At 34.6% G+C, this 27485-nt stretch overlaps 1 protein-coding gene across 1 annotated transcript in view; it reads left to right on the forward strand.

The window, feature by feature from the left end:
- Window positions 1–27485, forward strand: part of LOC136036336 (mitogen-activated protein kinase kinase kinase 15-like) — a 145869-nt gene that overhangs the window by 23202 nt on the left and 95182 nt on the right. Inside the window, exons 5-7 of the mRNA XM_065718489.1 lie at window positions 12411–12520; window positions 17099–17229; window positions 22494–22646. Coding sequence (XP_065574561.1) covers window positions 12411–12520; window positions 17099–17229; window positions 22494–22646 — 394 coding nt within the window. The remainder of the gene's footprint in view (window positions 1–12410; window positions 12521–17098; window positions 17230–22493; window positions 22647–27485) is intronic.

The raw sequence follows: 27485 nt of genomic DNA on the forward strand, positions 1-27485 counted from the left end.
TGATGCAACCAAATGGGATAACTGCTTATTTTGCCAGATAGAAGAATTGTATATTGATAACCACGATATCAAAAGAATTATATTGATATTTAACTCTGAGCAATTTTTAGATGGTTGCAGAAGTTTGAAATCAACCTGGAAGTTAAAGTATCAAGGACTATGAAAATAAAATATGATTGTCTGAAATGGCTGATGGGAAACTTAGACAAGCATATATATTATAAATATCTGGGAGAATTTAATTTTTAATGACTGAGACTTCCATATGGCAGTTTTTTTGTAACACGTGCCAAACTCAGGAAAAAAGAAACGTAGGTGAGAAATTAGCGAATAAAGCTGAAAAAAGCTCAAAATAGGAAACGCAATAAAATGAAACGAAAAGCTGAAAAGCACTAAGTAGCCTAAGGAGGTGTAGTTTTCCATGAATTTTGACACAGTAGAATTTCATGTAGTTTGACACAGTAGCCTATTGTGGGTACATATAACAAATTGCGGGAAAAAGACGGAATCAATTAAAAATTACGAAAATCTGAATGGTCGTTGCCTAGCTAGACTAAAATAAAATTTTACGATTTAATATATCGCACAACTACGGGTGGATTTAGTCTAGAAGTAACAGACTATAAAAATATTCGAAAATCTGAATGTGTGTTGTCTAATTGGACTATAATAACGATTTGTGAATCAGTATATCACGCGACTAATTAGCTTGGGAAAATAATCAGTAAATTGAGACGTAACAATTTATCATGAGACAGTACCGGAAGTACAGTTAACCAGTTGAAGAAGTATTGTGATGAAATATAACTGAATTTTGAAAAATGGCGAATGTACAGGAAGTTCACACAAAGTCAGAAAAGGGACAAGAATTAATATAAATTAGACATGAATTTGAAAAAAGGCTACCGCGGTGAACAATAAGAAATTGTATTCAGATTCACATTTATATATGACTCCCGCTAGAAGTACCCCTAGAAAATTCCCCATCGGATGGAACCCTATATCTTTCAGGGGGTGAAATAGACATTTCTGACACATGCGAAAGGGGGAACTTCAAAACAAAACCAAGAATACAACGATCTCCAGTACGAACCGTTGAGGGAGAAGAGAATACACTGCAGATTCAAAAGAAATTATTCCCAGATAGAGAGGGAGAGGCCCAGATAAAGGAAATAGATATGGGGGTAAAAAGAATATAATCGGGAAGGAGCACACCTAGTATTATGAGATAATATGAAATAGGAACAGTCCTTTAAATAGGTACAGGAGGCAACAATGTTTTATGCTGATGTCCTTGGTCCTTCAAGAGCTAAAAGCCTTTGGAGCGATGAAGGTACGTAATCGAGTTAACCCTGACAAATTCTTTGTATTGCGGAAGGTTTGTCAGAATAAGTGGGATTTTAGAAATATTGTTTTAAGCTGTCCACTTTTATTGAAATGTTCATTTAATGGTAATGAAATGGAAAAAAAAAACTGATTGTATGAAGCTTGGTAGAATCATTGATGCCAATTTACGAAATGTGAGCTAGTTTGTTTGTTTGTTTAGTGAAGAAACCAAAAAAGATATTTCTAAAACTATCTAAGGGGAACTTTAGTTTTTTTTTATCTTTTAAATGGAAATACCAAGAAAGGTATTTTCCAACATTCAAAAGGATGATTGCTCTTTCCCCCTAACTTGGCGCTCCTGGGCAAGATTGGTATTTGAAGCATTTTCACAGACAAACCGGATTGCAATATCATAATCTGGATTTAAATTTTGTCGCTCTACTGATAATTTAGATTATTAAAATTTTGTTTGCTTGAATAACAAAAGTTGTGGATTTTGGCAAGTCTTAGGTCGGGTTTATATATTTTACTGTTTATTACTTTATTTTACTGCTTACTACTTTATTCCACTGATAATTCTGAATCTTGTTCGTAAAATTTGGTGTCACCAAATTTTGTTAGAGTAGCTCAGGAGTAGGGGAAAATTCAGTTTGGAAAACACCCATGGGCTAATAAAGAAAATTGCTTGAAAAAATGTCCTTGCGCGAGTTGAAACCAAGGTCCCCTAATTATCAGTCGGACCTACTAATTCTTGACCAATAGGCACACCTAATAAAAGTTTCATAGCTCTTTACTGTTCCATATAAATTATTTTCTGTAAATTCATTTATTCACCTTTCAAAATATATCCTGTGCTTAATTATCATTTTAATTTATTTGACTTACATCCAAGGGTAAATTTTATCTTATGACATTCTTGTAAAATGAGAAGTTTGAACTATAAAATCTTGTTAGGTCTATGTGACATAAAACGTTTGTTAGATTATTTTGTTGGTTATGAAGCTGGTGCTGTTGGAAACGAAAAAGCCATCTTAATTGTGAAGTGAAGTTCTTCTCTTCGTATTGGCAAAATTCAACCATTTTCATTTATAGAAAAAAGCTGTTTTGAGTTCGAGCTTGCTCAACTCAAAACAGCACAAGGATTGAATTAAAAAGGAGTTGTAGGCCGCAAAGACAAATAGGGAAAAATGGTGGGCCCTTCCTTTATTTGCCTTGGCTCCTAGGTTCAAGCTAGCATTGGTGTGCTCAACACAAGCCGCAAGGATTATGTTGACAAAAGGAGAGAGATGCCGTAAGGACAAATGGGGAAAAATAGTGGACGCTTTCTTTATTTGTCTTGATTCATTCCAAGGAAAATGCCGTAAATATGTTTTATTTATTTACAAAGTTAGATTCGTAGAAATTTAAACCTCTAATAAGTAATCTATGATTTACATCGGTCGCAATATCGTTCGTCATCTATAAATTCTTCGTATTGTAAGTTCTATTGGGCCACATACGACCCCTTTGCCGTTTGTTGAGCATGCCTGAACTGTACAATACAAGTGTTAGTAGTCCCTAATAAGTGAGGTTAAGCCGTGGCTTGTAAGACTTGTACGGCACTTGATCTTTATTAATGTTGTAAAAATACGACAGAAATAGGCTGACTCTTATCCTTTGTTTTTAATCTGTTGTTTGTGGAGTTTGGACTGATGAAGGAATACAGTTTGTCAGTTTTTCTATGACTACACGCCCAAACTACGCCCAAAATAGCGAAAATCACAAGCTCAGTTGTTTATCTAGCCAGGAGTAGATTTTTAATGCAAGCCTTGAGATAATATACTTCGTAATTTAGGGTGCAAAACGTAAAAAGGGTTCCGTGGTTTTGAACATAAGCCTGTCCCTAAATAGGTGTCTGAATGGTTTGAACTGTTATACTTTGTTTCGTTTAATTTGAAAGAATTGTATACCTTTGCTGGCTTTGATTGGATGCCTTAAGCTTAAATTACTATTTCACTTTATTTTCACATGTATTTTGCCCAAAATCAACCTTGAGATGGAGAGGAGTAGCGATCTCTAGGCGAAAAACTCCTCCCAACCCGAAGCCAGTGCGTCGGAATCTGAAGGTTTGGCAGTGAAACAAGTTGTTTTTTTGGTAGTTCCTCCACATATCCCTCTTATACAAAAAACATAAATGGTAAACTGAAAAGAATTTTTTGTAGGCTAAACACATGTTTAACAGGGTTAAAAAATCACTAGCACCCCTAATAGGGCCGTTGCCAGCAGAAAAAGTGCTCAATTCAGGTTTTTCATGATTTTTACATAAGTTTCAGCATAGTCTAAAATTGAGCAAAGCCTAGCCAAAAATTTTACAAAACAAACTCTGTGTGCCCTTTTGGAGAAAAAACTGCTATTTAATTTTCGACTCTCGTCCCATATTTTTCATTTTGATAATAGGAAAGGCCCATAACCCCTCTTTTCTGTTCACCGGATTCTCCTTTGTCTAGATTGTGGCTATATTCGACTGCAATTAAGAAACTAGCCTTCTTTTCTTTACTGTTAGAAGGACATGCCTTTTCATTTTACTCTCTAGATGATAAAATGACTGAATATCTAACAAAACTGCAGCAGTCAAATATGCTACAACTTGTTCTTTTTTTGTTTTGTTTATATTTTTCTTGAGATGAAAATGAATTTTAAGGATAATTATCAAAGTCCTTCTGATCACACCGGCACACAGGGGAAAGGGGATATTCCTAGATAGTGGCAAAAAATCATTTTTTTTTGCATTTTTTTAAATCTTCCCCACAGCTACTTTAATTTCTCAAGTCTCCTTTGTCTGCTTGGTTTCAAATCGTTTTTGACATTTCTGCGTTATTTTTTTTCTCAATAAAAAGAACTGAGCCTAGTGAGTTTTTTAACCCGATTTTTTTTTAACCAAAATTTTTGAGTGAGCTATTTAACCGAACCTCGGGGTGCCATCGAATCCTTGTTGTTTTTATTTTTGTGACTGTATGAAGATACCTCCCATGGATGCGGGCAGATGCCCCTATTTTCCAAAATAATGCAAATTTTCTCAGGCTCGTAACTTTTGATGACAAAGATTAAATTTAATGAAACGTATATATTTAGAATCAGCATAAAAATTCGATTCTTTTGATGTATCTTTTAGCATCAAAATTCCGTTTTTTAGCGTTTCGTTTATTATTGAGCCGGGTCGCTCCTTACTACAGTTCGTTACCACGAACTGTTTGATGAAACTCTAAAAAACGGAATTTTGATACCAATAGATATATCAAAAGAATCGGATTTTTATGCTAATTTTAAATATATAAGTTTCATCAAATTTAATCTTACTCATCAAAAGTTACGAGTCTGAGAAAATTTGCATTGTTTTGGAAAATAGGGGTAAACACCCCCTAAAAGTCATACGATCTTATCGAAAATCACACCATCGTATTTTTTGCCAGAAGACCGATTACGGGTGTGTGTTTGTTTATTTGTTTTTTTACCCAGGGGCGATCGTATCGATCAAGTGGTCCTAGAATGTCGAGAGAGGGCTCATTCTAACGTAAATTAAAAGTTCTAGTACCCTTTTTAAGTGACCAAAAAATTGGGTGGCACCTAGGCCCCCTCCTACGGTCATCTTTTTCCCAAATTCAACGGATCAAAATTTTGAGATAGCCATTTTGTTCAGCATAGTCGAAAAACATTATAACTATGTCTTTGGGGCTGACTTATTCCCCCACAGTCCCAAGGGGAGGGGCTGCAAGTTACAAACTTTTACCAGCGTTTATATACAGTAATGATTATTTGGAAGTGTAAGTGTACAGACCTTTTCAGGATGATTTTTTTTGGTTGGGCGGGGGTTGAGGGGAAGGGGCTACGTGGGAGGATCTTCCCTTGGAGGAATTTGTCATGGGAGAAGAGAAATACCATGAAGGGGGCGCAGGATTTTCTAGCATTATTTAAAAAAAAATAATGAAAAAATAAGTATGAAAAAGTTTTTTCAACTGAACGTAAGGACCAGCATTAAAACTTAAAACGAACAGATATTATTACGCATATTGGGGCTCATCTCTTCCTAAATACCTCGCTCTTTACGCTAAAGTATTTCTAGTAATTTCAACTATTTATTCTACAGCCTCTATGATCCAGGGGTCAGTCTTAAAGAATTGGGACAAAATTAAAGCTTTAGTGTAGAGTGAGGTATTAAGGAGGGAGCAAACCCCTTCATATACAGAATAAAAATATACGAATAAAGAAGTTCGTTACGTAAGTTAATTTGTAAATAATGTATATTTTTTACTAATAAAAACGTTCGTTAAAAATTAAAAATTCTAGTTGCCTTTTTAAGTAGCCGAAAAATTGGAGGGCAACTAGGCATCCTCTCCCACCCTTTTTCTCAAAATCGTCTGATCAAAACTAAGAAAAGCCATTTAGCAAAAAAATTAATAAGCAAATTTCGTTTTAATTATTCATTTGCGGAGAGCCAAAATAAAAACATGCATTAATTCAAAAACGTTCAGAAATTAAATAAGAGAACAAGTTTTTTTAACTGAAAGTAAGGAGCGACATTAAAACTTAAAACGAACAGAAATTACTCCGTATATGAAAAGGGCTGTTCCTCCCTCAACGTCCCGCTCTTTACGTTAAAGTTATTTACTGTTTAATGAAGTAGAATTGAGAGAAAGAGTAAAAGTGTAAGAGTAAAGAGAAAGAGTAATTCCTCCCCCAGGGAATTATTCCCGCGAAAAATCCCCCCCCCCCCCAATTAAAAATCCCCTCTCACCGGAAAATGTCTGTATAATTCCTAATAACAAATACTCGAGGCTTAGTTATTGGACCTTTCAACTTTGCTGAACAAAATGGCTATCTCAAAATTTTGATCAGATAACTTTGGGGAAAAAGGGAGTGTGGGGGTGGTAGTTGTGGTATTTTGTACGGACTATCCGCATCTTCAGGATTGAATGTTCTACTTTGCGGTATTGCTGTCTCTGAAACTGAAAAACTCAATATGTATAATTTTGATACTTTAAGAGCACGAGAAGCTTTGACCTTAGTTCGGATGAGCCTGTTCCCTATTTTTAGTACTATCAGCTCAATATAATGCCTCGGAAATGGTGAATTTGATAGCGTAATTTTCATGAAGATCATTCACTTTTTAAGTGTGTTTTGCCTCCTTTTCGAAACTGAATCGTTTTCGTCATCAAAACTCCTATTTTAGAGTTCCGGTTCGTATTATAAGGATTTGCTACTTACTTACAGTTCGTTGTCAAGAACTGTTTGATTAATTCCTTTTTTTTAAAGTATATTTTACAAATTCTTATTTTGACCTGTGTTTTGAAGAACAAGGCAAGGACGTCAGATAAAAATCAAACATTCTAGTGAAATATAAACAAGGCCGGGTTAAAATCTTTGGCGCTCCTAGACCCAAGCATTCTATCGGTCGGTCACCCCTATGGGTTCGGTCACTCCTAGGACCAAACAATTTTTTTTCGAGGAGATACAGAAATTTAAGGGGAAATCCCGAAAATTCGAAGATAGTAGAGGCCCTGAACGGAAGGCAACTGATAAGTGATGAGCCAAAAATATTGCAAGAGAGAGGCGATACCGAGCTCTCACCTGTCGTTCTTGGGAGATAATGACAGTTTATAAGCGGCTATGGAATTTCTTTGTTGTCTTAAAATCACTTTCCTGTAAATAAGCAGCGCTGCAGCAAAGTGCCCCTGGCACTTTGACAGTATATCACATCAGTCTAGCTTTTGTCAAGGAAAAAAAATTGCTCCGGGTTTTTTTCTCCCCTTGGCATTGTGCGCCCCTAGGCCCGAGCTTACTGGGCCTATGCGTAAATCCTGGCCTGAATATATACAAAATTTATTTGGATTATTTCTTTTCTCGTAACATGGATTTCTCTGCTGAAGTACTTCCAAATATAAGCATGAGCTCCAATATTAATTTTCTGAATTATATCTTAAACAAATCATTTTATACTTTTTCTTGAGGTCATCGTCGATTTCAGCTAGAAATTTGAATTTGTAGAAAAGTCTGTTTGTTCTATAAGTGCCAAAAATGTATGCTCAGGTAGGGAATCTTGTTAATTCAAACTGATGACATAATGATTTGAATTACTAATCTTAAATTTCAATGATAAAATAGGCTAGAAATAGCTAAGTTGTGAGGTAATGGCTAAGATAAAACCTCATATTCCCTTAACATGCTTGTTGGCGAAAAGTTTCAGTTCATCCAATGTTTTGACTTGTGTAAAAATCACGAACGAGATTTTGAATGAGTATTGCTAAAAGAAGAAAGGTTATGTGTCCACCTCTTTTCATCAAGAGGGATATTTCACAGGTAATATTTTTCTCAATTTATAGAAGGATATAGGTTGAAAAAAGGCTTAAGTAGGATTATTATATGCAGTAAAACTGATTTCGTCTACGAGGCAACTTGATTCAGTAACTGAGACCTATATAAAGAATTTTAGAATCAAACAGCTCGTGGTAACGAACTGTAGTAAGGAGCGACCCGGCTCAATAGTAACCAAAACTCTAAAAATGGTACCAATAGCTACATCAAAAGAATCAAATTTTGATGCTGATTTTAAATATATAAGTTTCATCAAGTTTAGTCTTACCCATCAAAAGTTACGAGCCTGAGAAAATTTGCGTCAGTTTAGAAATTAGGGGGAAACACCCCCTAAAAGTCATAGAATCTGAACAAAAATCGCACCATCAGATTCAGCGTATCAGAGAACCGTACTGTAGAAGTTTCAAGCTCCTATCTACAAAAATGTGGAATTTTATATTTTTTGCCAGAAGGCAGATCAAGGATGCGTGTTTATTTGTTTGTTTTTTTGTTTTTTTTCCCGTGATCGTATCGACCCAGTTGTCCTAGAATGGTGCGAGAGGGCTCATTCTAACGGAAATGAAAAGTTATAGTGCCCTTTTTAAGTGACCAAAAAATTGGAGGGCACCTAGGCCCCCTCCCACGCTAATTATTTTCCCAAAGTCAACGGATCAAAATTCTGAGATAGCCATTTTATTCAGCGTAGTCGAAAAACCTTATAACTATGTCTTTGGGGACGACTTACTCCCCCACAGTCCCCGTGGGATGGGTTACAAGTTCAAAACTTTGACCAGTGCTTACATATAATAATGGTTATTGGGAAGTGTAAAGGCGTTTTCAGGAGGATTTTTTTGGTTGGAAGCAGGGGTCGAGAAGAGGGGGATATGCTGGGGGAACTTCCCATCGAGGAATTTGTCATGGGGGAAGAAAATTTCCATAAAGGGAGCGCAGGATTTACTAGCATTACTTAAAAAAAAACAATGAAAAATAAATATGAAAAAGTTTTTTTTTTCATCTGGAAGTAAGCAGCAGCATTAAAACTTAAAACGAACAGAAATTATTACCCATATGAGGGGCTCACCTCCTCCTAATACCTCGCTCTTTAGGCTAAAGTATTTTTAGTAATTTCAATTATTTATTCTGCGGCTTTTGTGATTCAGGGGTCATTCTTAATAAATTGGGACAAAATTTAAGCTTTAGCGTAAAGAGCGAGGTACTGACGAGGGGACGAACCCCCTCATATATGTAATAAAAACATGAGAATACAAAAGTTGTTTACGTAAGCTAATTTATAAGTTACGTATATCTTTTACTTATAAAAAGATTCGTAAAAAAGTAAAAGTTCTAGTTGCCTTTTTAATTAACCGAAAATCGGAGGGCAACTAGGCTTCCTCCCCCGCTCTTTTTTTTCAAAATCATTCGATCAAAATTATGAGAAAGCCATTTAGCCAAAAAAAATAAATATACAAATTTCGTTTTAATTATTCCTCTGCGGAGAGCCAAAATCAAAACATGCATTGATTCAAAAACGTTCAGAAATTAAATAAAAAAACATTTTTTTTTAAATGAAAGTAAGGAGCGACATTAAAACTTAAAACGAACAGAAATTACTCCGTATATGAAAGGGGCTTTTCCTTCTCAAAGCCCCGCTCTTTACGCTAAAGTTTTTTACTTTTTAAAATGTAGTTAAGAGAAAGAGTCAAACTTTGGCGTAAAGAGCGGGGCGTTGAGAAGGAATAGCCCCCTTCATATACGGAGTAATTTCTGTTCGTTTTAAGTTTTAATGTCGCTCCTTACTTTTATTTAAAAAAACTTGTTTTTTATATTTAATTTAATAAGGGCCAAAAGTCGGTCCAATATCTTAAAATAATTATGATAACAGTTAAACGATCAAAAGAATTGATTTTTTTTTGTGATTCCAAATATATGAAATTCATCAAGTTAGAAATTTCCCATCCAAGCTATGAGCTGTGAGAACAAATTTTCCTGATTTTCGAAAAGAGGTTTAAAAACATTAAACCCAAAGGATTTGCATGAAAATCACAGCTTCAGATTCAGCATAACATGATACCCTATTGTAGGTGTTTCAAGATCCTATCTACCCAACAATAATTTTTTTTTTATTTTTTGCTTGAAGACAGATTACGGATGCATAATTATGTATTATTATTATTCTTATTTTTTTTTCGTGGTAGCATCGAACTAAAATCCTTTGAAGATCGAGATAGGGCTCGTTCAAACTGGAAATGAAATTTCAATTGTCCTTTTTACGTCATAATAAAAATTTGGGTACAGTAAGCCCCCCTTCCCTGCCCCTTTTTTCCAAGGACACCCAGTTAAAATTTTGAGATTGCCACTTTGTTCAACATAGTTGAAAGGTCCAATAACTATGCTTCTGGGGATGAATATCCTCCCACATTACCTGGGGAAAGGTAATGCCACATTACTCCCACAATACTGTAAGCTATGAAATTTGCCCATTGCTTATATATAGAATTTGTTATTGGGAAATATTTAAGCATTCTCGGTGGGGAGGGTGAGATTCTCTACGGGGAGAATTTTCCATGATCGGGAAAGTTTCTTTGTGGAATTCTTTGGGAAAAATTTTACGCGCTTGAATATGATAGAATTCATATTCAGAGTTCTTTTTATTTACTTTACTTTCTCTTTGCTGACTGAATGTTACACATGGATATGTTCCGGAGAAAATTTTCTGCGGGGAGGGAATTGTCTGGGGGTATTTTTCTGTGGAGAGGGAAATTATCCATGGAAGAAATTCAGCATGGGGAATTTTATGCAGGAAAAACTTTCTATGGGGGAGGGTATCTCAGAAGGAAATTTTCCACGGAGGGGGAAAGGATTTCCGGCAAGATTTTGAAAATTATCAAGAACCAACTAAAAACATTTTTTCAAATGAAAGGAGGGAGAATATTTAAGGAGTAATTGTCTGCAGGAAATTGCCAAGGGAAATTTTCAGCGAGGATGGAATTGTCCAGGAGAATATTCCAAGAGGATATTTTGCGAGGGATTTTCTACAGAGAGGGAAGCGGATTTCCCAGCATTATTTGAAAGCAAGCAAAATTATTCCGAGTTTGTTAAGTTTGCAAATTCACCTCAAAAGTTGCAATCCTGAGGTAATTTTCCTTATTTTAGACAAAAGGGGAAGGTATTCCCAATTAGAGAAGTGACCCCGATGAAAGTTGCAGAGTCAAATTCTACATATTAGAGAACCCTATTCCAGATATTTCAAGCCCATATCTACAAAAATGTAATTTTTAATTTTCGAGCAGGATGGTCATGGACGTGTGTTTTTTCTATTCCCCGTGGGTTATCTTATCAAATGCGGGGTCTTGGAATGTCGGGAGAGGATTCATTCGAGTGAAAATTAAAAAAAATTAAACAACGAAAGAGATGTTGCCCCTGCAGTGTTGTGTTTTCTGCCATGATGTGCTGTAAAACTACAATAATATAAGATGAATTGCAATCAAATGAAAATTCCAAGATGACCAATTAATTTAGTATTGCTGAAAAGCTATGTATTCTGCTTTTCATTTTCAGAGGCCGTAATGCCGCGGTGGCATATTTGTTCCTAAAGGTATGTGCAGTCTTTACATAATAAACGGTTAACATGAACGATATTTACAAACTTCATGTATACTGAGATGCTGCTCCCACAACCTCCTGTTGTTAGCGCTTGAGTTTGACTTATCTCTTCAATATTTGAAGAACGAAGAACGAACGATGCATCGACAATGGAAATCGAATACAAATTTATACATTGCCTCAAGAATGGAGGGCTTATTCATGTGCAATTGCTTTAGAAAATGAAATTTGAAGTTCAAATATTTTTAAAAGACAATTAATAAGTAAAATACTTAAACTACCAACTGGCTGTATTTGTTGCAGTTAAAATGCTACCTGAAAAGCGCTTGTAAAACGTTAGCGTAAAGAGCTGGTAGTTAAGGTGGGGGGATAACCCCCCGTATATACCAGACAATTTTTGTTCGTTTAAGCCCTAATCTCTTTAATTCGGTTTTCATTTTTATTTCCCCATGAAGATTGATAGACTCCTAGATGTTGTTTCAAACTTGCCTTTTCTACTAATTGTAAAACATGCCCAACTCGCAATGATATTTAATCACATAGGTTTGAGGCAACTTATAATCATGGAAAAGGGTTTCGTGCTTTTAAAATATTAATAGGGGGTGTCAGAGAGTAGAGGCTTGGGCGCCTTTTATCTGGTTGTATCCAAATTTTACTTAGCTTATTGACTTTGCTAAATTGCATTTGTTGGGTGGGTAAATGAAGTAAAATGAGTGTATAAAAAGTGAACATCTTGAGGGGATATTCGATGGATACCGCCTTAACTATTGCAACAACGGATACTGATTGGTCTTTTGATAGCCTATGGGATTTTATGCTGTTGAATGTGTCTTATATCTATTTGGAGGGCTCAGCGTTAAAATGCATCAAGTCTAGTTAAGGTAGCTTTTATGATCGAAGTTAACTTCGTAAAAATGAAGTACTGCAAACTGAGCAGCCCAATTTTTAGGGGAATTTGGGAGTAATAAAAGTGCCTTACTGTGTTTAAAGTAGTTCTTCTTTTTGCTGTCCGTCATATACGTTTTCGGTGGAAAATTACTTTCTTATATACGTTCTTTACTGTCTTCACTAATTTTACATTCTAATGTATACTTTCTAATTTACATTTCGGATCTAAACTTTGGGCCATTATTTAATATTTTTTTTTATTATAGGATTATGATGCTATGGTTCAATTGGTCAGTGACCTGAAGACTCTTCCAAATTCTTCAAAATACATTGCCACGTCGGCAATACGACACTTGTATGCCTTTGCATTAAACAGGTAACATGAATTTCTTTAATGTTCTGTAAGTAATGTATTCTTTTTCATTATGTCTCTATGTTTGATATATTACTATATTTCTCTGCATAAAAACTAAAAAGGTCAACAGCAGTCCAGCAAGATTGCTGCCTGGTGAAAAAAACCCACTAAATTTTAGTAATTTTTAGTGATTTTCTTCAATAATCTAGTGATTTATGTGCTGATTTAGTAATTTTTCTATTTAGGCAACAAAAAAGATCACTAGATATAGTGATAAATCATTAGGGGTGGAAACTCTGCAGTGCAGTAGCATTTACCAAAGAGAAATGTAAAATAGGTATTCTACTCGAGTGTTTCAAGTCGGTCAGCACATTTATAGAAGTACAAAGAACGAGAAGTATCCGAACGAGTTCCGAGAGGAGACAAAAACTTAAAAAACGAAAGTGTGACGATGTGGTAACAAGCATTCAGGGGCCAAAGGCCTGAACTATCCGCCTCAGTCAACAGCGTGAAGAACACAGTATGAATGTATAAACAGTAGCGAAAAGTCCTATACTCTCCTTTAAAGATTTTTGGCACAAATTAGTATAGGCCTCTCTTCATGACTCCGCCTTCATGCACGCGCAATGACAAATGTTTAGCACATTACGACGGGCTTATGGGAAACCTGAACTGAAACTATTTCTGAGATACAAATGGATCTTCGTTTCCGTGTGCTTTCTTCTGTGCATTTCTCAAGAAATTTTTCTCTACTTTTATGTATCTATACCGTCGTGAAGAAAGAAAAGTGATGTCAGGTTATATTTTTGAAGGCTGAAGGCCTGAACCAGTCTTTAGTAAGGGCCAAAGACTCGAACGATCGCAGGGTGGCGACAAGACTAAGCTGGTCTATAATTATGAAAAATCAAATGTGTGAGTGTTTGGATCGTGTGTGCAGTTTTTATTTGCACTAAAAATAAGGCTAACTAATCAATTTAGAAGCGTGAAAATTGATGCTGACAGATTTTTGAAATAGAAAATGGGTATAATTAGGGTATAAAAATACGGAAAATATAAATTAAACTAAATAAACATTTGGAAAGAAGTGTCTTGCTATCAAGACCATGATTAAGGAAGGCCCGAGGGAGCGTAGTGAGGCAGCAAACGGAAAAACTCCTTTTCTCTTTCTCCAAAATTTTCAAGTATTTCTATGGCTACGAAGCGAATAATTTGACGGTGTTGCCAAGGAAACGAAGCACATCTTTAAGGCATTTTTAGATTTAGTCGAGTGTCAATTTGAAGTTGGTGCCTGCCTGCTTACCTGCTTGAACTGGGATTTCCTCTTGAAATAGAACAGCTCAAACAAAACGAATGCTAGGCGGAATGATCATAGATAATCCTCTCTGACATGGTTTGTGAAACTTCATTTCAGCTTAGACACTGCTGGATGTGGCTCAGTAACAAATGAAAAACATTTTGTTTATACGCAGACAAGAATTATATACACCTTTCAAAATTTAGTGTCATTTTACGTCATGTATAATGCTCAGTGCCCCAGTGCCTTTAATTTTTTAAATATGTAAAATTGGGATTAGCTCAGTATCTCGAGCTGAAGCGCAATAATGCAAGACAAGACCACAAGACCAACAAGAACTGATGACACGGAAATGAAACAATTCTATCACGAATTAATTAAATTCGGCTGTTAAACCTTAGCAGGAAAAATATTAACACTTTTTACCACTAATGTAAAGGCATCGATCTGTAAGTGAACTGGAAAGAGGGCTACATTTTTAGTTAAACCAGCTTTGAAACGAATGAGTAAAGTAATATCATTAGCTACAATAAAAGATACATCCCATCTCCTAGACGTAAGGGCTGTAGATAAAGATACTTCACCAAAAATGTAAGGGAATAAAACTACACATTTTCTCACTCCGTGATCAAGAGGAAAATCAAAAGAAAAAAAAACAACAACAAGAAATAGGTGCAAAATATTTATCCTGAATACCTGAATATTTATCCTGAATACCTGAATATTTATCCTGAATACCGAAATCTAAGAACTCTAACCACAGAAAGGAGAATCACGCCACTAATAAGAGCCGAAGGATTGAATGCATGCGAGGTATTGTCAGAAGCTCGCCTTATATAAATTAAAAGTTTCAGAAGCTCGCTTTATATAAATTAAAAGTTTTTAAAGTGAGGACTTGAAATCCAATAGATGTTGAGTGATTACTTACAGTATCAAAGGTTGTATGCGCATGGCCGCAACCCATTCCTTTCTTTAAGCCTACTTGATTAAGGTCAACATCTTAATAATGAAAAATAGGATTTATAAATAATTTATAAAACTTCTCAATTATTGAACATTTTGTTATCAGTCAGTAAGAATCGCAGGATCGGATATCTCTTTTAGCAGATTTTTTACCTTCTCAACTCTAAAAGACGAATGAAAATTACCCGACTTGGGGAGGAGATAAAAAAGTAAAACAAAAGAAGAAAAAGAAAAGAAGTTAGAGCGAATTTTGAATGATTTGAAAAATAATTCCCATCAATGTTAACCTGAAAGATTCTTTAGCAGTATATTTTAAGCAATTACATTATTGGAAATATAAAGAAAAAAGCCCAAACACCATATTATCATCAATAAGATCCAGATTAACAGCCACGTCTACTTTTAAACTAAAAAAGCAACGTTGTCTTTTAAAATGTGGTGGACGAATAGCACCGAAAGTCTTATAGATGCAGGAACAGACTTAGGAATTACAGAAATATTTTCGAAATTGAATAATGTATGTATGTATGTATTTTTTTTTAACCCGTCGTACAAAACAATGAAGTGATGGAGTATGTTGAGAAAAACAAGAGCTAAGAGCTCATCTGGCACTTGTGACAAGGCCAGAAGAGCCAAGAGCTCATATGGTATGAGCTCTAACAAAATTCTAAGAATCAATAGATTGATTTAAAAGGAAAATCAGAGGCTAAATCCCGGTTGGGATTTAAAATAAGAGCTCTGAGTCACGATGTCCTTCTGAATATCAAAATTCATTAAGATCCGATAACCCTCTCGTAAGTTATAAATACCTCATTTTTCTAATTTTTCTCTCCCTTCAGCCCCCCAGATGGTCGAATCGAGCAAAACGACTTTATCAAGTCAATTTGTTCAGCTCTCTGACACGCCTACCAATTTTCATCGTCGTTGCACGTCCAGAAGCACCAAACTCCCCAAAGCACTGAACTCCACCTGCTAACTCGCCCAAAGAGAGCAAATCCGTTACGGTTACTTCAATCACGTATCTACGAGGTTTATTTATTCTACCCACCAAACTTCATCCCGATTCCTCCACTCTAAGCGTTTTCCAAGATTTCCGATTTCCCCCTCCAACTCCCCCCCAATGTCAACAGATCTGGTCCCGATTTAAAATAAAAGCTCTGAGACATGAGTTCCTTCTAAATACCAAATTTCATTAAGATCCGGTCACCCATTCTTAAGTGAAAAATACCTCAATTTTTTATTTTCGAAATTAACCCCCCCCCCCCCCAGCTCCCATTATGTCAATTTTTGCTTATTCTTCCCATCAAGTTTCATCCCCATCTCTCTACTCTAAGCGTTTTTCAAGATTTCTGTTTCCCCCCTCCAACCCCCTATGTCCCCCGGATCAAATTCGAGTCGGAAATGGAGCATCTGACACATAAGATCCGCCTCTCACTCAGACTATCTACCTTGACTTTTTTTCAATTAGCCATTACCCTTAATATTTTCATCACAGTCTACTAAGTTAACTTGGTGGACTGTGGACATAGTGGACTTAAAATATTAAAACTTGACTAAGACCAAAATAAAATTGAGCTGTATTCACTTACGATATTGAAATCGCACTATGATAATAAATCACTTAAAATTACTAAGATAATAATATGTGAATTTGAATATAATAAGGCAATAAAAACAGTAAATATATGACAAGCTTACGTAAGCTCGTCGAGAGACTAATCATTATAATAATCAGTGTGCATATTGCAATTGATCTACGGAGATGCTACATATAAGTATGAGCCCTTGAGCTGCAATCATTTACGCTATCGAGATAGGAGTTGAAATCGCTAAGATAAGAATATGTAAATTTGAATAAAAAAATTCTATAAAAACTGGGAAGTATATGACAAGCTGACGTAAACACATCGAAATCATTATAATAATCAGTGTGCAAATGGCAATTGATCTCTGAAGACGCTATATATACGCAGGACGCCCCTACATATATCATCTTGACTTGTAAGGAAACTTGCAAACACGTAGCAGCCAAAATTTTCCTGTTTCAAAATCTCAGCATTTTTTCTTTTTCTTTTCTTCTTTTCCTCTTCTTCAGCATCTTTTAGTGTTTCTTTTCACAAACGGAAAAATAAATTGAATATCAAATGCATCTAATTTATAGATCAGGCGCATTGTCAAGTAATGCAGAATTCTTGAAGTTAAGAAGCTTATTCAGTTCATTGATATCCTTTTCGAGCCACCTGTTGTCACTTCGAACTCTGAATCAGTGCATGAATGATTAGCTCGAGCTGAATCTTTGAGCGATACTTTTGAATTTTTATAAATGCTTTTCTTATTTTAAGGAGAAACAAGGAAGGGGATCGAGAGAAGGCATTGAAAGAAATCCTTGCTGCCTTAAATAGTCAAGAAAATCAGGTTCCTGATATGTTTGGCCTTTGTGGAAGAATTTACAAGGACAAATTCGTTGAGTCAGGTTAGAGTCTATAACCGTTCGACTCGTAGATTACACTAGCATACTTACTAAACCTTTGCTCTATCACTAATACTAAAGTAGGTCTAATTGTGTAAAAAATTTTACTAATTAACATTGTCATCTAATGAAGCTCTGGATTCATACTAATTTTGTGGTGTAATATCTAACTTAATGGTTTTAACATAACTTTAATGGAATTAAAATCAAGTAGTTGTGGGCTTTAAGCCATGGCTAATTGTAGAAAAATCCAAGACAGATAGTCCGGTTGAGCGAGAGGCAAACCTGGCATAAGCCCTTATTAGGATTGTATAAAAACAATGTCAGTTCATTTGTTAATAGATAAGTCTATCTATCATCCATCCATGCGTAATTCCTAGGGCAGAACTAAGGTAGATAGTCATAGAACCTGTAGTTTTCCATGTGTTTGGTTAAGTGGCACAGTTAAACGGCGGGAGTAAGTATGACTCTTTTATTGGACCAGTACTATCTCTGAAACTCATAGTGGCGTCCATGGGGGGTCTACCTGTAAAACAGATTTTGCGCGAAAGACTCCCCTTGACAACCATGGTAAAAGTAACCCTAAAATCTTTTATATTTCAAACCTCTATGGTTATATTGTCTGTTTTATTGGGTTTCCTTGGTTTTTATATACTAAATACAAGAATTTAATGCAGCGAAATATAATGTGAAACGCGAAGATAAAGAAACCAATAGGAATCTAACCACTCAAAATCTCTTCGACAAAATAGCAATGACCTTCGCTATAATATATTATAATATACTATAATATAATATATAATATATAATTATTTGCTAAAAATGAAACCAGTAAGAATGCATCTCACAAAGAAACTCTTTGATAAAATAGCGTCTAACTTCGCTATTGAATAAACGTCGCTAAAAAAAACTATAAAAAACAAAAATAAATACTATTCGATAGAATAAGAATGAACTTTGCTATAAAATAACATATTTAGCATAAAAAAAAGAAAAAAAGTTAACACAGCCTTTGCTTGTACTATTTCATAAAGTTTCAGCCAAGCTTCTTAGCCTTTCTTGGCTGAACCGCCAAGTACTTTGCTGTACATTTATGTTCATGATCATTTTGATCATGTAAAAAACTCTTTTATGATCTTTTATTATCCTTAAAAAGTTTCTAACCTTAATTATGTACGAAGCTCTTGATTGAACCCTTATGAGACATTGAATCTAAGACTCGGTCCAAATTTTTATTATTTATTTGTCACATTTAGTTATGGTTCAGTTCTTATTTCTAGTATTTAAGCTTTTTCTAATAATATAAAATTTTGACGTTTTTTCCGTAAATATGTTGTTACTATATTAGGAAATAGAAAACCAAAATTAACTATTTCCTTCTCCTTAAAAATTGATATTAATCTTCAGACGACTCATGTACGCGAGCACCGTGACAATTTTCCGCCTAAGAGCATAGATCTTGACAAAAATTGGTGTAATAATCCTGTATAATACTGTCTAATGTTTTCCTTCGAACTAGGTGTGCATATTGAAACCCAAAAATTTTCTGACTCTAATTTTCTGAAACCCAAGAATTTTCTGACTAGAGCATTAATTTTGAATGGGTTTTTTCAATAATACTGAATGAAATTTGGCATTTTTACTTACGAGGCGTGCGTTTGAAAATAGAGAGATGTTTCTATTTGGTTTTGATTAAAGTGATTGTAGTACTACGATGAAATGTGACATTATTTCTTAGGAACCATCGGGGGGGGGGGGGGTTGAAATAAAAAGATTTTCGGTCGACTATTACCATGGTTGTCGAGGGGAGTCTTTTGCACAAATTTGTTTTACAGGGAGACCCTCCATGGACCCCACTATGATTTTCATGGACAATGCCCAACCTCCTTGGAAGCTAGAAGAAATTAAAGGTGGGAAAAATAGGGAAATAACCCTTTTTAAGTATTGGTAAAAACACAGCTCCTGGCTGCAAATATGTACATGATACCCCCGCCCCCCTCTCCTTTTATGTACAGTTAAGCATAAGAATGTGATCTTCATCTTTGCGCTTAAAATATTTTTGCAATAAGAGGGAGCTATTATTCTGCAGCACCGGTGCTACAGGTTTATTCCAAAGACACCCCTCACGAGTGTCCCGTCCCTACTTCTATATGTGTGTGAAAACTCACCGAAAATGTGCAGATTTTGACGTACTATGTGGTTTTGGGGCCCCCCTCTTCCACATATACACAGGTTCAATCGTATTCAAATTTTAATTCAATAATATTTTTGTTCCTCCCTCCGGTCGAACTTCTGTTTTTTGCCACAAAATGTGAGAGAACGCCACTTTACTGTCGCTTAATCTCTTTTCTTTACTGATAAGGACACCAGAGCTTTCAGTTTCTGTTCGATTGACACATATACCAGCATTCTAGAAGTCAAACAAAGACAAAGTAGAAACAATGGGGAATTTTTTTTTCAAGACAGTGGAATACAATTCAGTGGATATTTCGGCCCTATGTCCAAGGGCAGTCGTCAGCACAACACGAGAACGAAAAAAAATATGTATATATATTTACTTACATTAAAATGTGAGAATTAAAACTACTAATATTTTTGTTAAAAAGTTTTTAAAAACAGTCCTAGCATCCTTACTTCAACGAAGTTCAACCAGGACTGATAAATAGAATAAAGTAAGATGATAAAGTCATTCAAACAAAACAGAACAAAATGATTAAATGCAAGTTTTCAAAACTAATCTTGCGTTTTTGGCAGCTTGCCTCAAAGGTCTTTTTGTAACTGGTTCAATACTATTATAAATTAGTTTAGTAAAATAATCATTTTTAACTAACTTCGAGTATAAAGAATTTAGTGAGTACTTCCCCAAGTCCCTATTCAAAGAAATATTATTATTCATTTTGAGACTAATTCCAATTGATTCCTGAACCACCTGTTTTATCCCCAAATCATTACTAACAAGTGAATATTTTTCAAAAAGTATCGCATGGGAGGGATTATTAGATATAGGCCAACCTAAAGCAGAATCCAAGCAGTTATTAGAACTATTTGAAATTAATGCCTTGCCTGTGTCTTCTTTATGCTGGTGTAGCCGCTTTTCTAGATTCTGATTGGCCCTGCCAACATAGTAATTTCCACAGTCGTAAGGTATTTGATAGGCCCCTCTTTGGCGAGTAACTGGGGTTTTATCTTTACCGGAGTTTAAGAAATTAATGATCTTAAAATTATTAGTGAAAACTACATACAGATTTTTTTGTGCAAACATTTTTGGTTGCGGAAATACGGAAGATAGATAATATTTGAGGGCTTATCTGTAGCCTCACATTGTGACATATCTTCAATTTTACTGAAAGTCTTTTTAGTCTACGGTTAATTATCGTATTGACAAAAGGAATGGGGGTATCCATTACCAAAAAGAAAATCTCTGATAAAATTTATTTCTGCATTTATATATGAATCGGAGCAAATATTCAGAAGACGATCAATGAGGGAAATTACAACTGCTCTTTTAACTTGCGGGGGGTGATTTGAATTACAGTGAAGATATCTATTGTTTTGCTTTGGCTTTCAATAGATATTAAATCCAGTTTATCAGTATTACGAATAGTTAACATATCTAAAAAACGGTGGTTTATTTTCAATATCAACTTCTTGGGTAAACTGCAAATTTTGTTCATAAGTATTAAGATGATCTAAGAAGCCCCGAAGTTCAACTTCCCCATAATTCCAACAAAGTGAAATTACGTCATCCATATAGCAGTCCCGATAGACATGTTTTGAAAAATAAGAATTTAATGCCCAATTTTCAAGGTTCTCGACATAAATATTTGCCAATAGCCCAGATAAAGGTGCTCCCATGGGTAACCCATTTTTTTGCTGATAAAAAGAATCACGAAACTGAAAATACATAGAAAACTTATTACAAATTTTAACTAGAGTAATTAAAACTTCACAATCAATTACTGTTGCTGAAACCTCAATTAAGTAATAATTTTCTTCTATTTTATTTTTTAATAATTACTCAGTAATAGCCATATCTATATTCGTATACATGGAAACAATGTCAAAACTACTAACTATTGTGTTTTCTGGAATACTTGTGTTACTAAGTTTTTAACTAGATCTGTCGAATTACGAATATAGGAATTTTGGGAATACAATAGTAAACAATGTACAACAAAGTAAACACAAATTTTTCATCATCCTTATCGAAAAAAAACACAAAAGTTCGCATTTGTTTGGATAAAGTTTTGAAATCTTCCACCTTAGGGTTGTCTAATATGCTAAATCTGATGTTGTGATTTCTATCAGGATTCTTCCCCTATTTGGGGATATTACGCCCTTTTTTGAAAATTAGGCAACATTTCTTAGGCTTGCAGCTTTTGATTTGTAACTTTAAGCCTAATGAATTTTTTTTTGTTCAGAATTACCATGAAAAGCTAATTCTTTCGAGGTTTATATTGATATCAAATTTCCCTCTTAGAGTTTCGGCTACTAGTAGCACGAGTACCTGCATACTTACACTTCGATATCACGAACTGTTTTATTGTCGATTCTACCGTTCTCCTTCGAGGTCCGATGTGACATTTTTTTTTTTACAATTGAACTAACTAATTTTAGTAGTACCAAAAGAAATAACACAGACAAAATTTACATTTCCATTCTCAATGCCAACTTTAATGTCAACTTTACATTTCGATTCTCAAGATTCAATATTCAAGCTAATCAACTTTAGAAAAGTAACTTTCGAGACAAGGGCCTCCTGAGTCAAGTGACTAAATTTAACTGTTGATTATAATTGTATGATTAATTTGTAAGTGTGAATGTTATTATTTTGCAGAAGAAACTAAGACAAAACTAACCCCCCCCCCAAAAAAAAAAAAAACAAAACAATGTGTATTATGTTCGTTTTTGTTATGGATGACAAGGTTCTTGTTTAAATATCTCTAACACCTGGCGAAACAATAAAATAAATAAAGTTTGAGAAATAGCTATGTTTTCGTAATTTATTTCTCTTTTCCATTTGAGAAATTCAATTTGAATATATAATATGACTCCAGGTTAATGGCGGGTTCTCAAGGTCAGTGGCAAAATTTTTCTCAGAATCTACCCGCTATTCTATCTCTGTGGCTGTGCCATCTTGTCCATTGGTACAACTAGATATTAGCTAATGAACACTATTAAATATATTGAGTCTTGCTTATGTTTGTTTATTGGCTGTTTGTAGACATAGGGAAAAAGCTTTTTTAATTTAAATTTATGGATTCTAGGGCATACTGATATGGAAAGTTTAAAACAGGCAGTCCACTGGTACAGGAAAGGCTTTGAAATTCAGCCGAATGAATTTGCTGGCATTAATTTGGCAACTCTGCTTGTTATAGATGGCAATGATTTTTCAAAGTCTGAGGAATTGCAACACATATGTAAGTATTGATCTGGAAATCGTTAGGACACCCAGCTAATCAAACAGTTCGAGGTAACGAACTGTAGTAAGGAGCGACCCGGCTCAATAGTAAACGAAACTCTAAAAAACGGAATTTCGATGCTAAAAGATATATCAAAAGAATCGTATTTTTATGCTGATTTTAAATATATAAGTTTCATCAAATTTGGTCATTGTCATCAAAAGTTACGAGCCTGGGAAAATTTGCCCTATTTTGGAAAATAGGGGGAAACACCCCCTAAACACAGTTTCATGGGATCTTAACAAAAATCACACCATCGCATTCAGCGTATCAGAGAACCCTATAGAAAAAATTTCAAGGTCCAATCTACAAAAATGTGGGATTTCGTATTTTTTGCCAGAAGACAAATCACGGGTGCGTTTTTATTTGTTTGTTTCTCTGTTTTTTTCCCCCCAGGGGTTATCGTATCGACCAAGTGGTCCTAGATTGTTGCAAGAGGGCTCAATCTAACAGAAATGTAAAGTTCTAGTGCCCTTTTTAAGTGACCAAAAAAATTGGAGGGCACCTAGGTCCCCTCCCACGCTCATTTTTTCCCAAAGTCAACGGATCAAAATTTTGAGATAGCCATTTTGTTCCGCATAGTCGAAAACCAAAATAACTATGTCCTTGGGGATGAATTACCCCTTCCCCCCACAGTCCCTGGGGGAGGGGCTGCAAGTTACAAACTTCGACCAATGTTTACATACAGCAATGGTTATTGGGAAGTGTATGGACCTTTTCAGGGGAATTTTTTTGGTTTGGGTGTGGGGTTGAAGGGAGGGGGCTATGTGGGAAGATCTTTCCTTGGAGGAATATTTCATGGGGGAAGAGAAATTCAATGAAAAGGGCGCAGGATTTTCTAGCATTACTATTAAAAAAAATAAGAAAATATAAACATGAAAAAGGTTTTCAATTGAAAGTAAGGAGAAGCATTAAAACGAACAGAGATTATTACGCATATGAGGGGTTCTAAAAATACTTTAGCATAAAGAACGAGGTATTTAGGAGGAGATTAATACTTCGCTCTTTATGTTAAAGTATTTTTAGTAATTTCAACTATTTATTCTATGGCCTTTCTGATTCAGGGGTCATTCTTAAAGAATTGGGACAAAACTTAAGATTTAGTGTGAAGAGCGAGGTATTAACGAGGGGACAAACCCCCTCATATATATAATCAAAAATATAAGAATATAAAAGTTTATTACGTAAGTTAATTCTTAAATTATGTATATTTTTTACTAATAAAAACGTTCGATAAAAATTAAAAGTTCTAGTTGTCTTTTTAAGTAACCGAAAAATTGGAGGGCAACAAGGCCTCCTTCCCCACCCCTTATTTCTCAAAATCGTCTGATTAAAACTAAGAGAAAGCCATTTAGCCAAAAAAAGAATTAACATACAAATTTCATTTAATAATTTATGTACGGAGAGCCAAAATCAAACATGCATTAATTCAAAAACGTTCAGAAATTAAATAAAAAAACAACGTTTTTTTAAATGAAAGTAAGGAGTGACATTAAAACTTAAAACGAACAGAAATTATTTCGTATATGAAAGGGGCTGCTTCCTCTTCAACGCCCCGCTCTTTATGCTAAAGTTTTTTACTGTTTTAAAAAGAAGAGTTGAGAGAAAGAGTCAAACTGTAGCGTAAAGAGAGGGGCGTTGAGGAGGAAGCAGCCCCTTTCGTATACGAAGTAATTTCTGTTCGTTTTAAGTTTTAATATCGCTCCTTACTTTCATTGAAAAAAACTTGTTTTTTTATTTAATATAATTAAATTTGAAGATTTTCTTAGACAACACTTTGCAACATACCTGAATTTACTTATGGCTTCTGCTGTATTCCTACTATGTTTTTTTAATGTTCTTTGTCGCTACGTGTTCATAGGTATTCATAGACCCATAATTATAATTTTAAATATTTTTACTTTTTCATTCACTGTTTTTGTTCTTTTTCGGGGCTTGATTTTCGGAAGGGATCGTCCACCACAGATTGTTGTATACATTAGACTGTAGTTAGCCCAAAGCTTACGGCTATAAGTTTCAAACTGATTACAGAGGAGAAATGTCTCCGCCATTTTTTCGGTCAAACTCTACCAAATGACCCACAGTTGGAACCAACGACCCCAAGAAATTGTTATTTTTTTTTCTGGTAAATTAACGCATCTTTTCTTATTCTTCTCTCCAAGTTCTTTATATTTTTCGATAGGCGTCAAGATGTCGATAAAGTGAAAGCTTGGCCTTTTTTTGTGTACCAATTAATATACTAATTTTGACCACAAGTTTTTGCAATTTCAATGCAAATAGCTAGAGTTTAGCCATTCCATGTTAAGGTCAATTCTTTTCTAAATTCAAGTTTATTAAGTTAATCAAGAATTTTTACTATCTTCTTAAATATAATTCACTTCCAAAAATAATTTCGAATCCGTTATTTGTATTGTTTCTACGAAAAAAGTAAATTAAAATTTTAGAAGTGAACGACCGTTTTCATACTCATTTTCTGTTCTGTTGATTTTTGTTTGTCAAATTTGTTATCTTTAAGTATCGACTATAAGTCTAGACTGTAAGAGTAAGTCTATACTGATTTTGTTTTGTCAAATGTTCGACAAGAATAAGCAGAATAAATTCAACTAGACTAACGATGTCATATTTCTCCAATATATTAGCTTGGATAAAAAGTGACTCTGACCAGAAGACGATCCTTAATTTATTTTTTTTTTATTTTTTTTTTTAATGGGAGAAAAGGAAAAAATACGGTTTTATTAATCCAAAGAAAAAGGGGATTATTGTTACAATTCGTGATTTGGAAATATTGGAGAAAATTTTGGATTGGTTTACGTGGCGAAGCTGGAACCAGCGAACGATTATTATTATTGATTTATTATTGGCACAAGATTATTATTATCGATTCATTATTATCAAGTGATTATTATTACCAATTCGTTATGATCAAATGAGTATTGTTATTGATTTATTATTGTCATAGGGTTATCGCCATTGATTTATTGTTATCAAACGAATACTATTATCGCTTTATTATCAAATTATTATTATCACTGATTTTTTATTGTCATATCATTATAATCGCCAATTTTTTATTATTAAAAAATTATCATTATTGATTTAGTTTTATCAAACGATAATTGCTACGATTATTATTATTATCATATCATCATATCATTATCATTTATTATTATTATCGATTATCGATATATTATTATCGAAAAATTATTGTTACCAACTTTTTATTATTAAACATTCTTATTGCAGTAATTCCTTTAAATTTTTGCAGCTCCTCAATTGCTGTTGCAAAAGTAAATTACGCGAAAAAACTATTCAGACGAATAATTGTCGTTTAATTTTTTTTCACATCAAACTTTCACATTGGATCTACTCAAAATCGTCCACTAGAATGCGAAAAGTTTTTCTGATATTGCACTTTAAAGAAAAATATATATATATTTTTTTTTAGCCTTTTATAGAAGCAGTTTTTCGTTTAAATTAGAAAAAGTGTGAAATTAAATTGTGTTTTTGAAAATATGAATTTTGGAATCTATCCGCATAGTACATAAATTTATATCAGATAGTATACGATAGAAGTGCTGAAGCACATTTTAAATTTAAAGTTCTGTAGATCCAATTTGCCCAATATAAGCATGCTTTGTCTAATTTTTTCTTTTGATAATGGTCTCTGATTGTGAATCTGAAATTCTCGGATTTCAGATTCACAAAAAAAGCTGCTTTGTCTAACTTTTTTTTCTTTTGATAGTGGTCTCCGATTGTGAATCCGAAATTTTTGGATTTCAGATTCGCAAAAAAGGCTCCTTTGTCTAATTTTGTTTTCTTTTGATAATGGTCTCCGATTGTGAATCCGAAATTTTCGGGTTTCAGATGCGCAAAAAAAGCTGCTTTGTCTATTTTTTTTTCTTTTGATAATGGTCTCCGATTGTGAATCCGAAATTTTTGGGTTTCAGATGCGCAAAAAAAGCTGCTTTGTCTATTTTTTTTCTTTGGATAATGGTCTTTGATTGTGAATCCGAAATTTTTGGACATTCGCTTTTTTTATTCTATTTACTTTCTCGGTTTAAGGTTTCTACCGTTACTTGTATATTTCTATATTTTCATTATACGTAAGTAGTGGCCGAGTTGTAGAGTGGCCGTAAGTAGAGAAGCCGTCCTGGCCGAGTTGGTTGGTGCGCTGGATTCGGGATCCTTTGTCTGAGAGGACGCGGGTTCGAATCCCAGTGTACCCAATTCTTCAGTTGGGACGGGGGTCAGTGGCGTGACTCTGTAAGCTTAGCCAGAGTCGACCCAGCTCTAAATGGGTACCTGGAGAAATCTGGGGAAGGTAAACAGGAAGGGTGTGTGAAAGCACAGGATGGCTGGCCCCCAACCCCCCATTGCACTTCCTGGCTGAAGGGCCAAGAAACGGAGATCAGCACCGCCGGTAGGGACTGTAAAGTCTAATGCCGTATCCTTTACCTTTACCTTAAGTAGTGTTTAGATTGATAGCCTAAACGTTTTATGGCATTTAGTATTTATCCTCGTGATCACAGGTTTGTTTAGTATTAAAAATGTTATTTAGTATTAGGTAGCCATTAACGATATTTAGATTTAAGAAAAGTTACTTAGCATTTGGTGGTCAAAATTTTTTAGTTTAGTATTTGGTAGCCAGAATTTTGCGCGCTTTTAGTATATTCAAAGTTATATAGGATTTGGTAGCCAAAATGTTTTTTCGGTTTTGGTATCCGAAATTTTTGGACATTCGCTTTTTTTATTCTATTTACTTTCTCGGTTTAAGGTTTCTACCGTTACTTGTATATT

Source organism: Artemia franciscana, chromosome 2, assembly GCF_032884065.1.
Source record: "Artemia franciscana chromosome 2, ASM3288406v1, whole genome shotgun sequence".
Lineage (NCBI taxonomy): Eukaryota > Metazoa > Arthropoda > Branchiopoda > Anostraca > Artemiidae > Artemia > Artemia franciscana.